We start from the raw sequence: 12,165 nt of genomic DNA, 5'->3' as shown, positions 1-12,165 counted from the left end.
ACTTTGGCAGCCAGAAGAGGCATAGGCGCAATAAGCGGATCTAAACCCAACCAAACACAGACAGACACAAACACTTCACTCTACTATTTATCACCGCCACAAATCACGTATGTGCGGTCCTATGTGGTTGGTTGTCTAAACATTTAAAAAAAATTGTTCATAAACCTGTACACAACAATTTTTTGATCTTTCAAAATTTTAATATAAATTTTGGCGTTTAAAGCTAATGTATTATGAGCTTTAGCCCATGACCATAGTAAAGTAAAATTTACCTACTAATTATTAAATAGTAGGTTGAGAGTCTACTATATGTGATTATGAAATAAATATTCGGTGGTTAGTTTAGTGGAACAAAACAAAAGAAGTAAAAGGAGTTTTAATTTTCAAATGCATCGCTGGATTGAGATTGAAAACAAAAGCTAACCTGAGGCTGAGCCGTATCGGTTAAATACAAACAAAACAAAATGGGGAAAAAAAGCTGACCTGAGCCCTACCATTTGCTCTTTCTAATCTTCTTCATAATAGCCCATTTGAAGGCAACAGATCACGACACACTACTTACTTACTTACATAGCTCTGATCTGTCCTCCATATCCATAGTACTTGAGAAGTCCCTCATCTTGCCTCCAATTCTCTTTCACTTTCACTTCCACCTTCATTCCCCATTTTATATGTAATCTATCATGCTCAGCAAATGAATACATATAATCAATAATAATACTCTATGAACATTTATAAGCACCTCAAGGAAGACTTTTTTCTGAAGGAAATCTTCAATGTCAAGTCGAGCAGCAGTTGCTAGGGTCTTCAAAGCCTTCCCTTCCTATAGTACCACAGTGAAACCCATTTCAGCTAAAATTACTCAGCACTAAACTTGTATTCAGATGAGAGACCTTACTGATCTCTGAGCAGAACAGCTTATAAACCCAATTTGCAGTCTCATCAATCATTTACATGGTGTGGATTTTATTATGATTGTCCACAAAATCAATCATTGAAACCCATTCAGCTAAATTAGTCAGCTTATAAACCCAATTTGCAGTTTCATCAATCATTTACATGTTAGTATGCATTTTATTATGAATGTCCACAAAACCTAGCCACACCGTTTTATATTGAGAGGCCCAGAAACAAGGACTGCTCAAAGCAAATCAGTATTTACCGTTTGTGTGTTAAGGGTTGTAAACTTACTTTTCCTATAAGGATGATCTTCTGTGAATTTTTATCAACCACTACTTCCACTTGAATAAAATCTTTTGCAGCTGGTCTAGTTTTGTAGCTCAACACGTTCACCTGCCATATCGAAGAGAGAAGAAACCAGGTTTTGAAAACATGACTCAAGAGAGAAGAAACCATGTTTGAAGAACTTGCCAATTTACCTGGCATGAATAAGGAACTTCATTTCGGTACTGCATAAATATCTTCTCTCTAACGATCTCAGCAACAAAGAATCTCTCTGGGTGTTCACTCACAATATCCTACAAAGTCCAATACCCGTAAAAATATTAAGGAAGCAAATTGTTGCATGTGCACCTCACAATATTAAGCAAATTAGTTAACAAGCTCTGTTCTAAAGCAAAGGAGAGAGTTTATTTTTTTTTTCCAATAATACCTTGGGATAATAAGGTGGACCAAAGGGAAGTTTGGATAAGATCCACTCTTTCACATCCTCTACTCCATGTCCATACTTTGCGCTCACAGGTATAACTTCATCAACATCAGTGAATTTTTCATACCACTGCAAAGAGTTGCAGCGTCTATTAAGCAAAGGAAATTACCATGACTCCACCAAATATCGACGTCATAACCAAGGTTCATGGACAGTAGCTAGCTACACACAAGAAAACTAACCTCGAGTTTCTTGGCAATCTCACCAGGTTTGATGAGATCTTTCTTGTTCATAACAAGAAGCATGGGTGGCCTCTTTTCGAGGTCTCCCAAGCCCTCTTTCAAGACTTGGTCTATCTAGCACATAAACACAACCCACAACTATGAGACGGAATACTCAAACATCACTTAAAAAAAAAAAAAATCAGAGAAGCAGCATAATACATTAGCAGGCGTTTTACAAGCATCAACAAGAATAACAACGCAGTCAGCATTGATGGCAGCATCACGCACATTCTTCATCATCATAGTATCTAACCTATGCATCTTCTTCTCGATTACACCAGGCGTATCATAAAGTATCATCTGTGCAACACAACACAAGATTGCTCCTTAATATTCTTATGTTATATCAATTTCCAGATAATCTGTGAATCGTTTAAGGATTCAAACCTGATAATCAGGGCTAGAGCAGATACCGAGAATCCGATGCCTCGTGGTTTGAGGCTTATCAGTAACAATGGAGATCTTCTGACCAATCATTTGATTCGAAAGCGTGCTTTTCCCCACGTTCGGCATCCCAACCACCGCCACGTATCCTAACACGTCATCATCATCATCATCCTAGTCAGCAACGAAACTAATCTTCCTATGAGGAATATAAACGGAGGTTAACTAACTAACCGCTGCGATGATTGGTATCAGGAGGAGAGTGGCCAAGCTCCTCCATCTCGTAATCGTCGAGCAACGCCATGTTTCTGTCCGGCTTCACGCTCAACGAGAGCAGGCTCGCCTCGTCCTCTAGCTCTTCTTCATCATCTCCTAATTGTCCTTGCTCAACCTCCGTTTCGCTGAAGCTTCGTTGTTGCCTGATCCATAGCTTCTTCGAGGAGGCGAGTTCCGTCCGAGGAGCGCCGTAGCTGATAGCGGTGGTATTGTTCTGCGCTTGAAGATGCGATTTGATCAGTCTCCGCCGCCGACGGTTATCGATGTTGTGATGATGTGGAGAGAAGTTAGGGTTCTCAACGACGGACGTAGAGAAGAATTTGTAGCGGGAAAGAGTGGGTGGAATATTCGGAGAGGCCGCCATTTTCGGATTGGTTGCTCTCTCTCACTGGTTTGTGAGATTAGCCGAGGAACGATATGTGATCTTCATACGACGCCGTTTTACCGTTTTCTATTTAGTCCCTTAACTATAATTAAGTCACAAATTAATACCTCCACTATATGTTGGAGCTCAGAAACCCTTCGTGCCACGAACTAACAAAATTGGTATGTGAACAATGATCCTTTACACGGTCGCAGCATGAAGCTGCTGAGTGATTTTCCTCATCATATTCAAAAATCTCTAGAAACTTAAGTACAAAAAGCAAACCATATTCACAAAAAGGCCTAAACCTTTTGCTTCTTCCTCCTAAGTATCAGACTAGGGAGCCTCATTTGATTGGTGACGGCTGAGGTTTCAATGAATTTGCGGTAGGGTAAGCCAAGACTGCACCACCAAGCGTGATGCTTACTGCAATTGATCCGCAAATCCATCTCTGCCTCCTCTTTCTCTTCTTCTTCTTCTCTCGCCTTGCATCCTCTGGTTGGTATCAACAAAGTTTTAAGCATTGTGAGATATTAAAGAGCATAATATATATAAAAAAGAATATTCTCGACTTTTTGTTTCTCCTACCTATGGCCTCTTGGTTGCGCTGGGACATTTCCTGGTTTACAGTCTCGGAATAGTGAAGGCGGTTAGATAACTGGGTGATTTCAAACTTCTTAGCTTCGAGTTCAGAAGTCATCTCCATCTCTACCTCTGCCTTGGCCAACTCAATGTCTAGTGAGTCGGAAACAAACCTGGTGAACTCGATTTGACAACGTAGTTCATCTGCTATGTTCATGCTGTACTGGGTGCTTGTAGGATCTAGAGGAAGGAACAGACCCACATGAGCCAACTGCTGTCGGAGCCTCCGCCAATGAACTTGCATTTCCTCCAGAGTCTCCTCTGCTTGCCTTCTCTTCTCGCTTTCCATCAGCAAACTCAACCTCAGTTCAGCTTCCATGTTGTTAACTGAACTCGGCGTTCCGCTGTCGGTTGATAGTTCTGGAAAAGGAACACAGTAAGACAAAAAGGCTACTTCACAGCGAAAATAAAACACTGATATGCTAGAAAAAATTAAAAAGAAAAGGTGCAGAGAGTTACCATCACGAGCATCATAAAACTCCCCACCAGATGAAGAGAGATTGTGTGAAATCTCAGCTCCTGAATTGCTTGTAAAGCTTACTGATTGGCCTCTGTCATAGAAATATTCAGGTACATGATCCTTGTTAGCTTTTGTTCTGACCGACTCCAACAGGTAACTTTCCTGTGCTAAACAATTGTCAGCATCAGCGCTTCCGATGTCACCATTACTGATATGACTTGCAGACTTCTTGCCCCAAAAGTTCCCCTGAGGGGGAGTAGAATCCCAAACAGGACGTCCCAAAACGTCATCCTCTGAAGATGTGGAGGAGGTAGTCGTCGCCTCCACATCATCAGAGGAGCCCTTCAAAAGAGGAGCTGGTCTGCGTGCTTTGTGGTTTAGGATATAGGGAGATGGAGGGGAGGAATACGGGGAATAAGGAAGTGGGATCTCTTTAGGAGTGGCATAGAGACAAGAGAATGTTTTTGCTTTCGTTTGCTGATGATCCTTTAGTGTTGTATCAAAAACGGCAGCAGAAAACGTAGGCATGATTCTGCATCATTCAAGGTTTCCCAATTAGAAAAAAATCAATATCAAGCAGTTAGCAACAACCTAAATCAAACATCGAGTAAAACCAAGAGTTCGATCCGGGGGATGATCAACAAAAACCATATCATTCAGACCTAAGTCATCAAATCAATAACCCAATCGAGTGAATGTGATATGACATCGTTGTGAGAAGGTGCAGAAACAGAGTAGATATATACAGAGGAGGGAAAAAAAAAATACCTCTTCTCCAAGGCTTTTACCCCAACCAACACCCTAAACCTCTTCTCCAAGGCTTTTTTTCTTCTTCTTTTAATTAGGGCTTTGGGGAATAATTGATAACATTGTTTTGTACCACGTCATGAAATTCAGAATTTTTAGAGAAATAGATTAATTCATTTTAATTTATATTATACTTTTTGATACATAGTGTACAAAAGAATATTTTTGCAATTTCTTTAAATAAAAGCTACGGAATTGCATAATATGATTAACGTATATATGACAATCAATGATTATGAATAATAAATATTTGATAATATTTTTTGTATCTTAACACCTTTTTTGGTTTAATTTTATATTATTAAAAGATATTAAACAACCACATTAATCATATTAAAAAAAATAACATGTTATATTTGATTTTTAAAACGACTATAAATTTCTAAAAATGTTAAATGTCTCTCACTAAAATTTTGTGATCAATGGTTTAACTTTTTTCGATAATAACAAGATACAAATCATATGAATACGAAGTCTCATTTACTAGATATTCATATTATATATTCATATAGTTTAAAATTAAACTATATAACATAGAAAAATAATTAAATATGATAATTTCTAAATTTGTATTGAAAAAGTATTGAAACCTTAATATTTTTTGGTAATAACAAGATACAAATGATCATAAATCGTATGAATATGAAGTCTCATTTACCAGACATTCATATTATATATTAATATAGTTTAAAATTAAGCTATATAACATAGAAAAATAACTAAATATGATAATTTCTAAATTTGTAATGAAAAAGTATTAAAACTTTAATATTTTCATTTTGAAATTTGCATTCAGGAAATCGCACATTAGAAATTTTGTGTTTATCATATGAATATAAATTCTCAATAATAAATATTTATATTAAAATATACTATATATCTACGTCAATGTTAAACAACCCCTCCCCCGAATCTTTTACTATATATCTATATCAATGTTTTGAAATTTAATTATATACCATATAAAATAAATAAAAATGTTTTGTTTTGATTTATGTATTTACTCTAATTTAATTATATACTTAATACGTAAATAATACAAATAAATAATAGTAGATAAGCCTCAAACTTAGTTATAAAAAACTCAAACTTAGTTATAAAAATCTTATTTGCAGCATCTTTACAATCACACTATTAACTTTTGGGTGACACTTAACAAAATAGCTTAAAAAAGTGCATAATATAAAAATCAACATTTCACTTCTAAGTTTAGTGAAAGGTGGCGTGTTTCATTATGGTCGGATACATGCCAAAACCACCCATCCGAACAAAATTCTCGACCTTAAAAAGTTCAAAAAAGTTTCAAATATTCAAATACATGCAAAACTCTTGATATTTATCCAATCTTGAAGCAGTCTGTGTTTAGTAGATGCTTTTTTCTCTACAACTGCTCTTGACTGAACTCCTCTGACCTTGAATCCGCACGGCTCACCAGTTATTCATTGCCTGCAACTTCCAAAGAGTACTAAACGTTCAACATTTGATGTTTTTCATATTCTCAAATATCTAATGTAATGTGAAAAAAGTACCGGTGCTAGGAATCTCTGAATTAGTATCCCGCGCCTTCTTCACCGGATGATTTGCAGATTCAGCTGTTCCACAAGCGACATGTAAAACATGTTAGAAACAATAACTATGACAATGTAGGCCGGTCGTCTTATGGATTAAGTGGGCAGACTCTGTGCCTTTGTCATATTCACTTTCTTACCTTTAAACTTTCTTTTCTTCTTAGCTCTCCTTCTCTTCCTCTCTTCCTGTGTAAGCTCTGACTCATCCTTAATCTTGCCTGTCCCCGAAAATATTTCCTCTGGAGCAAGCATTGCTGCATCTGACACTGCCACTGGCGCAACCTATACACAGTACACAGGAGCAAGTTGCTTGGTACAATGGTGCTCTCATCTCAATCAAACAAACAAAAAAAACAGATGAAAGGGAACAATAAGAATTACCTCTTCCATTGCTATGGCTGGGACGTTTGTCTGTATAGACATTTCTTCTATTACCTGAAAGTTTTTGAGTATTAAAGCTGTTTAAGTGCGTAGCAAATATGAATAAACATCATCATTAAGGATCTAAACACATAAACATACTGGCTTAGGTGTAAAGTGGAAGTGGGAGAGAGCATCCAACTTCAGGCATAGTTTCTTGAATAGCATGCTTGCCTGATTTAACGTTTATAAAAACAAAAATATGAGTGTGATAAATAGACTGAACAATGGAAGGGAGAAATCGATACGTAAACAGATGAAAAAAATCAAGTGGGAACCTCTTTCTTTAGTTCATCAGAGAAAGTAGCTGGAGCAAAGGCTGGATTAGATTTCTGCACGTATTCTTCCTACAAATAGTCGAATGAACCAAATAAATTTGTAAGCTTGGTCCTCTCTCAAAAAAACAATAAAATTTTGTAGATCATACAAACCTCGTACACTTCAGCAAGACCCTTCTTGCTTTTACTATCGTCCTGCACATTTCCAAAAGAAAGCAAAACAGATTATACTGGTATTAATAAACTGTTAACTAGAGCAAAAAGATGAGAACAAGTGTTATAGTTAAATAAAACTCACCAATTCCTTGGCTTCTCTTTTGGATTTAGTGGGCAGGTTAGGCGCACGTTGAACATCATCAAAACGAGCCTAAGAAAGTCACAAGATCAGTTATGCAAAAGTCAAGGAAAAGAAACAAAAGAGACTTTTGTTACAAACTAGAGCCAAAAGGTAATATACCTCAATGATTCGGCTCTTGATCATATCCTCAAGTGAGGCTGTGACCTCTTCAGTGATTACAGGAGGAGGCCTGGCATTGTGCTCAAAATCTAAATCAACTTCTAAAGCACTATTCTTTGGCCTCTTTGTAGCAGTTACCTTTTAACAAGACAAATCATACATAAATTTACCTACATAAAGCAACATTTCATTTTTTTCTCAGTGTTAATAGTGGAGTGAAACATGGTTAGGTTACCTCTCCCTGCATAGTCCAGTGTTTAGGATCTAAGTTTGCTTTCTCCATCTGTTCAATCTTGGACTGAACCTTTAGGAGCTCTTTCTCATGGGTAGAGAGTTTTTCATTGCCCTAACAGAAAGAGTTAGTCAGATCACAAATGAGCAATGAAGTCACCTGCATATCACAATGCTTTTAAGAATAAGTAAAGCCGATATAGTACCTGGTTTCCATCTCCAGCTTCCTCATCTTCAATGACATCTCTCATCGTCTTTTTTGTCTCTTTCTTTTTACCACCAAAGAAATCTTCATACCTAATTATAATGGACAAACCTTAGAACAAAACTAAGGTAGAAGGACTGCCTAATAAGCTCATTCACTGAATAAAGAGGCATATAAGAACCATACCTCGCCTTTCCTAATTTGTCAGCGTCTTCGTTGTCATCACCAGCAAAAGCACCAAACTAGAGGACAATAACAAATCAAAATCATTCGATAGAAACAATTAAAAAAAAACTAATAAATTTGTAAAACATTCAATCCACTTTGTATTCCTGAGCAATATTTATATGTTTACCTCCTCATCCTCTTCATCCTCCTCATCTTCATCTTCTTCGTCTTCCTCATCATAATCATCATCATCACTCAAATTTTGATTCTTTCCCTTTGACAATCCTTTCTTGTTTTTGAAGTCCGTCGTCCCATACTCTTGAGCCTCACCCTCCTCTAAAAAATCCTCCAAATCTTTGATCTTGAAGAACTTGTCCTCTATTCCTTCATTCTCTTCCTCACTCTCCTCCTCTTCCTCTTCCTCTTCCTCTTCATCCTCCTCTTCCTCCTCTCCTTCACTTTCATCGAGCTCATCATCGTCGTCATCCTCAACATCATTATCATCATCCATCTCCATCTCATCCACATCCCCTTCATGAGAAGCCTCGACCGCCAAAGCTCCGATTTTGCGAATCTCTTTAGGGTTTTTAGCAAACCGCTTGACTTCATGACGCAAGGTTGACAGCAGAGGCTGAGACTGCATATCAATCTGCTGCCAAATCTGCTCCGCGTCGAAACCATCGACCAAGAGCTCGTCGAAAGGAGACTTAGGGTTGTGAGGCTTCAACTTGGTGAAGAGATACTGAGATGCAGCACGAGCCACCTCTGATATCGAGCTTGGCGCTAGGAAAACCGGTGGTTCAGTTGATTTAAGCTTCTCAAGGGCTTCGAACCCCGAATCCTTTACAGCGGCCATAGATGAAGCAGCCAAGCTTAGCAAATCGTTGCTTCCTCTGATTCTCAAGGTATGTGTGTAAGCAGTGCGCTCGAGGGGGGTTTAAACGGCGGTTAGGTTTATGGGGTATATCTCAAAAACCCTGAGAATTAAATGTCTCTCGTAAACCTCTCACTCAGACAGAGAGTTTGCCTTTTCTTTGGGCCGGTTTTTGGGACTTAAGCATTTTGATTGGGCCATTCATCGACAGAGTTACAAAAAACTAGAATGCCTCTGCTATTTAGATTTTTTTTTTTTTTCTAAATTTTGATATCTTATAAAAAAATCATTCACAGTATAAACTTGTTTCCAATTGATGAATATGGTTAATTATCAAGATTCAGTAAAAAAATCTAGTTATATACTTGTGTTGAAGGAATTTCAATCTTTAAATATCATAAGTGGATCAAACATCTCAATATTTCAACGTTGCAATAAGAATCTCAGTGTATTATCAGTCTAAGCCTTCCTACATGAGGAATCTTCAAGAGGGAGGGGGTTGAGCTACACTATAACACATCGGTGATGAATTTTTCAGTGAGGTCTTTAGGAAGTCCCATGACTGTATCAACTCCTCCCACCTACAACATTACAACGTAAAAAGGCTTTTAGAGGTGTGTGTACATCTAAGCAAGCAATATGCTGGAAACAGAACACGGAAGCTTATTATATCGGAATAGCAGTGCTAACCACGGTATCGATAAAGGGTGCGATGAGGGGATGCTCCAGCATTAAACCTCCAGCAACTTTGAAAGTTACCGCATCATCAATCTGAATATTGAAAACACAAGCTGAGTTCACGAGACTGGTTTATAGCAAGGAAAGAAAGAATGAGTGGGGGTGGTTTTAGAAGATTTTACAAGATCGTCTATGACTTTTTCTGGAATCTCATGGAAATAAACCTGCGTCACAACAACATACCCACACAAAACTGTTAAACCACCCACAAGAGTAAGGAGAATGTCTAGTTTTCTTATCAACGACGGCCTTAATCAGAAAATAATCAAATATCATCGAAAGAGAAGAGGAGAGGACCATAAAGAGAGTGTACCTCAGCTTTGTCCCAACCGATTCTTTGAACACCAGTTTTCAAGTTCCTTACTAAAACAGAGCCCACAACGCCTCCGTGTGACCCGGAATAGCCTGTTCAGGTTTCAAAGAAAAAATGCTTAAAATCATATCATCTATTACAGAAGTAGAAAAATATAACTTGAACAAAGAAAAAAAAAAGGTGGACCTTTGATAAAAAGGCGAGCTTCATCCTTGGTGGTTGGTTTTTCTCTAATGACACCTTTGTACACAACAACCTACCCATAATCACCCCAAGTTCAAAGTAATAATAATAATCAAAAGAGACGAAACTCTAATAGTAAAACAAAAAAAAAACAAAATAAATAAAAGAAAAGAGTACGCATTACAGTGTCAGCAGTAATCAATAAGGTTGGTTGAAGATCCTGAGCAAACTGGCTTTGACCTCCCAATTTAGATATAATCTCATCAGCCTTGGCTTGAGCGATAGCTACAACCAAATCTTCAGGGTTGTCTCTCCTGATAGCTTTCTCATCAATATCTGCTGTCTTCAACCCCCACCCACATACCATACCATACATATTCCAAGTCTCGATTTCAACATCCTATTTTAACTTAATATTCGTGAGAAGAGTAAAACAGAAAGGAGAAGCAGTTACCACGACAGTGAAATCATATCCCATTTCAGCCAGTATCCTTTTTCTAGCCATCGATTGAGATCCCAGAATCATCTGCTTCGTTTTCAATATTTTCCAATTCGAGAATCAAAAATTAATCTAATTATATATATCTACACTAAAGCCAGAGAGAGATATAAAAATAAATACCTTGAATCCTCTCTTCATTGCCATCCTCGTCTCCTTGCTCTGTGAGGACAGCAGCTGAAGAGTGAGTGAACAGGTAAAGATAACCGGTAAGTAAATAAAGTTGTGTATAATTCTCCAACTATTCTGTCATGTCGTACAAATGTTTGGACTATTATTACAATTTTATCAAACCCACTTGTGACTAAACTAATTACGTATTAGAAAGGCCCATATAGTACAATTCTTAAACATGGGCCATGTTTTTTTGTAAACTATCAAGCCCGTTTACTTTAGTAGTAGGACTTCGTGTCGTTTTTATGGAGTGGACGACCTATAACCCTAAACCTTTTTCCTATAAATTAGTCAGCTACCGTCAATTTATAAAATTAAGTACAATCTGGGTTGCGAATCATAACCTTTTAGTATCTGCAAATTTCCTCGTGTTTTAGTCAACTTAGCTCTATCTCGTCTTCTCTTCCTTTTATCTATCTCGTTTTATTGAGTTTGTGCCGTCAATCTTTTTAGGTAGGAATATTGTTCTTAGTGCAAATTCGTTTTTGGTTAATTATTTTGGTTAGTGAAAGAAAATTCTCAGTGATGAAGAAACAATAGATGACGAGTCCGACGAATCCATTCATAAAAATCATGTGGACAATCGAGGCATTTGTCTGAGAGGATTGACTTTTCTTTTCTTGTCTTATTAACTTTATTTTATTTAGCAAAAAAAAAAAACTTGATTTCTCGGTGATGAACAACACAATAGATGACGAGTCCGATCAATCCATTCTTTAAATCGTGGGGACAATCGAGGCATTTGTCTGAGAGAAATCCTCTTCTATTTACTAGTTTTTTTAATGTTTTTGAAAGATGATTAAAAGATTCTAAGGCATGATGAGGATTGTTTATTGTCATCTGATTAATCATGATGATTCGTAACCTCCTACTCATTCTGAGTGCCTGTCTGTGTTACTGTCTGTAAGCTTAGTGCCTATCTGTGTTTTATGATCTCTCGGTTTAGCACAATACAGTTGGTAGCTCTGCCACAAAACAATTGTTTTAGGCAAGCACTAGTGGGCTCTTCTCTCCGGCTTTACCGAAGCCCAATTCATAACCCATAACATATACAGAAACATACAGAGACAAAGTAAACTTATGGACACAATACCCGCAATTTGTAGTACTAGTGAATTGAATAACAAATTTATAACTAAAGCCTATTCATTAAATCTCAATTAGTAGTACTTGTGAACTGAATAAGAAAGTTATAACAAAAGCTATTTCATTAGATCCCACTTCCTGCTTA

At 37.3% G+C, this 12,165-nt stretch overlaps 4 protein-coding genes and 3 non-coding genes across 10 annotated transcripts; 3 read left to right on the top strand and 4 right to left on the bottom strand.

Annotated features, from left to right (window-relative positions):
- Positions 1-360: 360 nt before the first annotated feature.
- Positions 361-3,111, bottom strand: LOC106366274 (GTPase ERA-like, chloroplastic). Of its 2 annotated transcripts, none has more exons than XM_048739556.1 (9): positions 2,512-3,111; positions 2,281-2,426; positions 2,053-2,193; positions 1,852-1,965; positions 1,613-1,738; positions 1,380-1,478; positions 1,192-1,293; positions 743-823; positions 361-678 (listed from the first exon to the last, which is right to left on the bottom strand). In XM_048739556.1, exons 1-9 carry the CDS (start codon positions 2,915-2,917, stop codon positions 616-618), a joined length of 1,278 nt encoding a protein of 425 aa, XP_048595513.1. In that variant the 5' UTR covers positions 2,918-3,111; the 3' UTR covers positions 361-615. The 2 variants fall into 2 exon arrangements, with proteins under 2 accessions (XP_048595513.1, XP_013661312.2); XM_013805858.3 differs by having other exon boundaries at positions 361-653.
- On the bottom strand, positions 3,061-5,044 carry LOC106364154. The gene is made up of 4 exons (XM_048739557.1): positions 4,682-5,044; positions 4,019-4,551; positions 3,506-3,919; positions 3,061-3,412 (listed from the first exon to the last, which is right to left on the bottom strand). The coding sequence occupies exons 2-4, from the start codon at positions 4,545-4,547 to the stop codon at positions 3,264-3,266; spliced, it is 1,092 nt and encodes a 363-aa protein (XP_048595514.1). The 5' UTR covers positions 4,548-4,551; positions 4,682-5,044; the 3' UTR covers positions 3,061-3,263.
- Positions 5,045-5,895: 851 nt separating this feature from the next.
- LOC106366276 (U3 small nucleolar ribonucleoprotein protein MPP10-like) lies at positions 5,896-9,121 on the bottom strand. 3 transcript variants are annotated; one of them, XM_048739552.1, is made up of 13 exons: positions 8,350-9,121; positions 8,172-8,227; positions 7,987-8,077; positions 7,785-7,895; positions 7,550-7,687; positions 7,391-7,459; positions 7,246-7,287; positions 7,093-7,161; positions 6,917-6,988; positions 6,776-6,829; positions 6,535-6,676; positions 6,356-6,418; positions 5,896-6,278 (listed from the first exon to the last, which is right to left on the bottom strand). In XM_048739552.1, the coding sequence occupies exons 1-13, from the start codon at positions 9,007-9,009 to the stop codon at positions 6,262-6,264; spliced, it is 1,584 nt and encodes a 527-aa protein (XP_048595509.1). In that variant the 5' UTR covers positions 9,010-9,121; the 3' UTR covers positions 5,896-6,261. The 3 variants fall into 3 exon arrangements, with proteins under 3 accessions (XP_048595509.1, XP_048595507.1, XP_048595508.1); XM_048739550.1 differs by having other exon boundaries at positions 8,341-9,120; XM_048739551.1 differs by having other exon boundaries at positions 5,896-6,272; positions 8,341-9,119.
- A 245-nt stretch (positions 9,122-9,366) lies between these two features.
- Positions 9,367-11,018, bottom strand: LOC125577770 (7-methyl-GTP pyrophosphatase-like). Its single transcript, XM_048739554.1, has 8 exons — positions 10,884-11,018; positions 10,716-10,787; positions 10,446-10,604; positions 10,265-10,334; positions 10,079-10,170; positions 9,888-9,929; positions 9,718-9,798; positions 9,367-9,608 (listed from the first exon to the last, which is right to left on the bottom strand). The coding sequence occupies exons 1-8, from the start codon at positions 10,905-10,907 to the stop codon at positions 9,537-9,539; spliced, it is 612 nt and encodes a 203-aa protein (XP_048595511.1). The 5' UTR covers positions 10,908-11,018; the 3' UTR covers positions 9,367-9,536.
- Positions 11,019-11,451: 433 nt separating this feature from the next.
- LOC125578875 lies at positions 11,452-11,539 on the top strand. Its single transcript, XR_007316956.1, has one exon. It is a non-coding gene; the product is annotated as a small nucleolar RNA SNOR75 (small nucleolar RNA).
- A 62-nt stretch (positions 11,540-11,601) lies between these two features.
- On the top strand, positions 11,602-11,689 carry LOC125578876. Its single transcript, XR_007316957.1, has one exon. It is a non-coding gene; the product is annotated as a small nucleolar RNA SNOR75 (small nucleolar RNA).
- Positions 11,690-11,745: 56 nt separating this feature from the next.
- On the top strand, positions 11,746-11,815 carry LOC125578795. Its single transcript, XR_007316878.1, has one exon. It is a non-coding gene; the product is annotated as a small nucleolar RNA Z105 (small nucleolar RNA).
- Positions 11,816-12,165: the final 350 nt, after the last annotated feature.

Source organism: Brassica napus, chromosome A9 (genome assembly GCF_020379485.1).
Source record: "Brassica napus cultivar Da-Ae chromosome A9, Da-Ae, whole genome shotgun sequence".
Lineage (NCBI taxonomy): Eukaryota > Viridiplantae > Streptophyta > Magnoliopsida > Brassicales > Brassicaceae > Brassica > Brassica napus.
The sequence above is the reverse complement of the archived record's forward strand: the minus strand, read 5'-3'. Positions and strand labels throughout refer to the sequence as shown.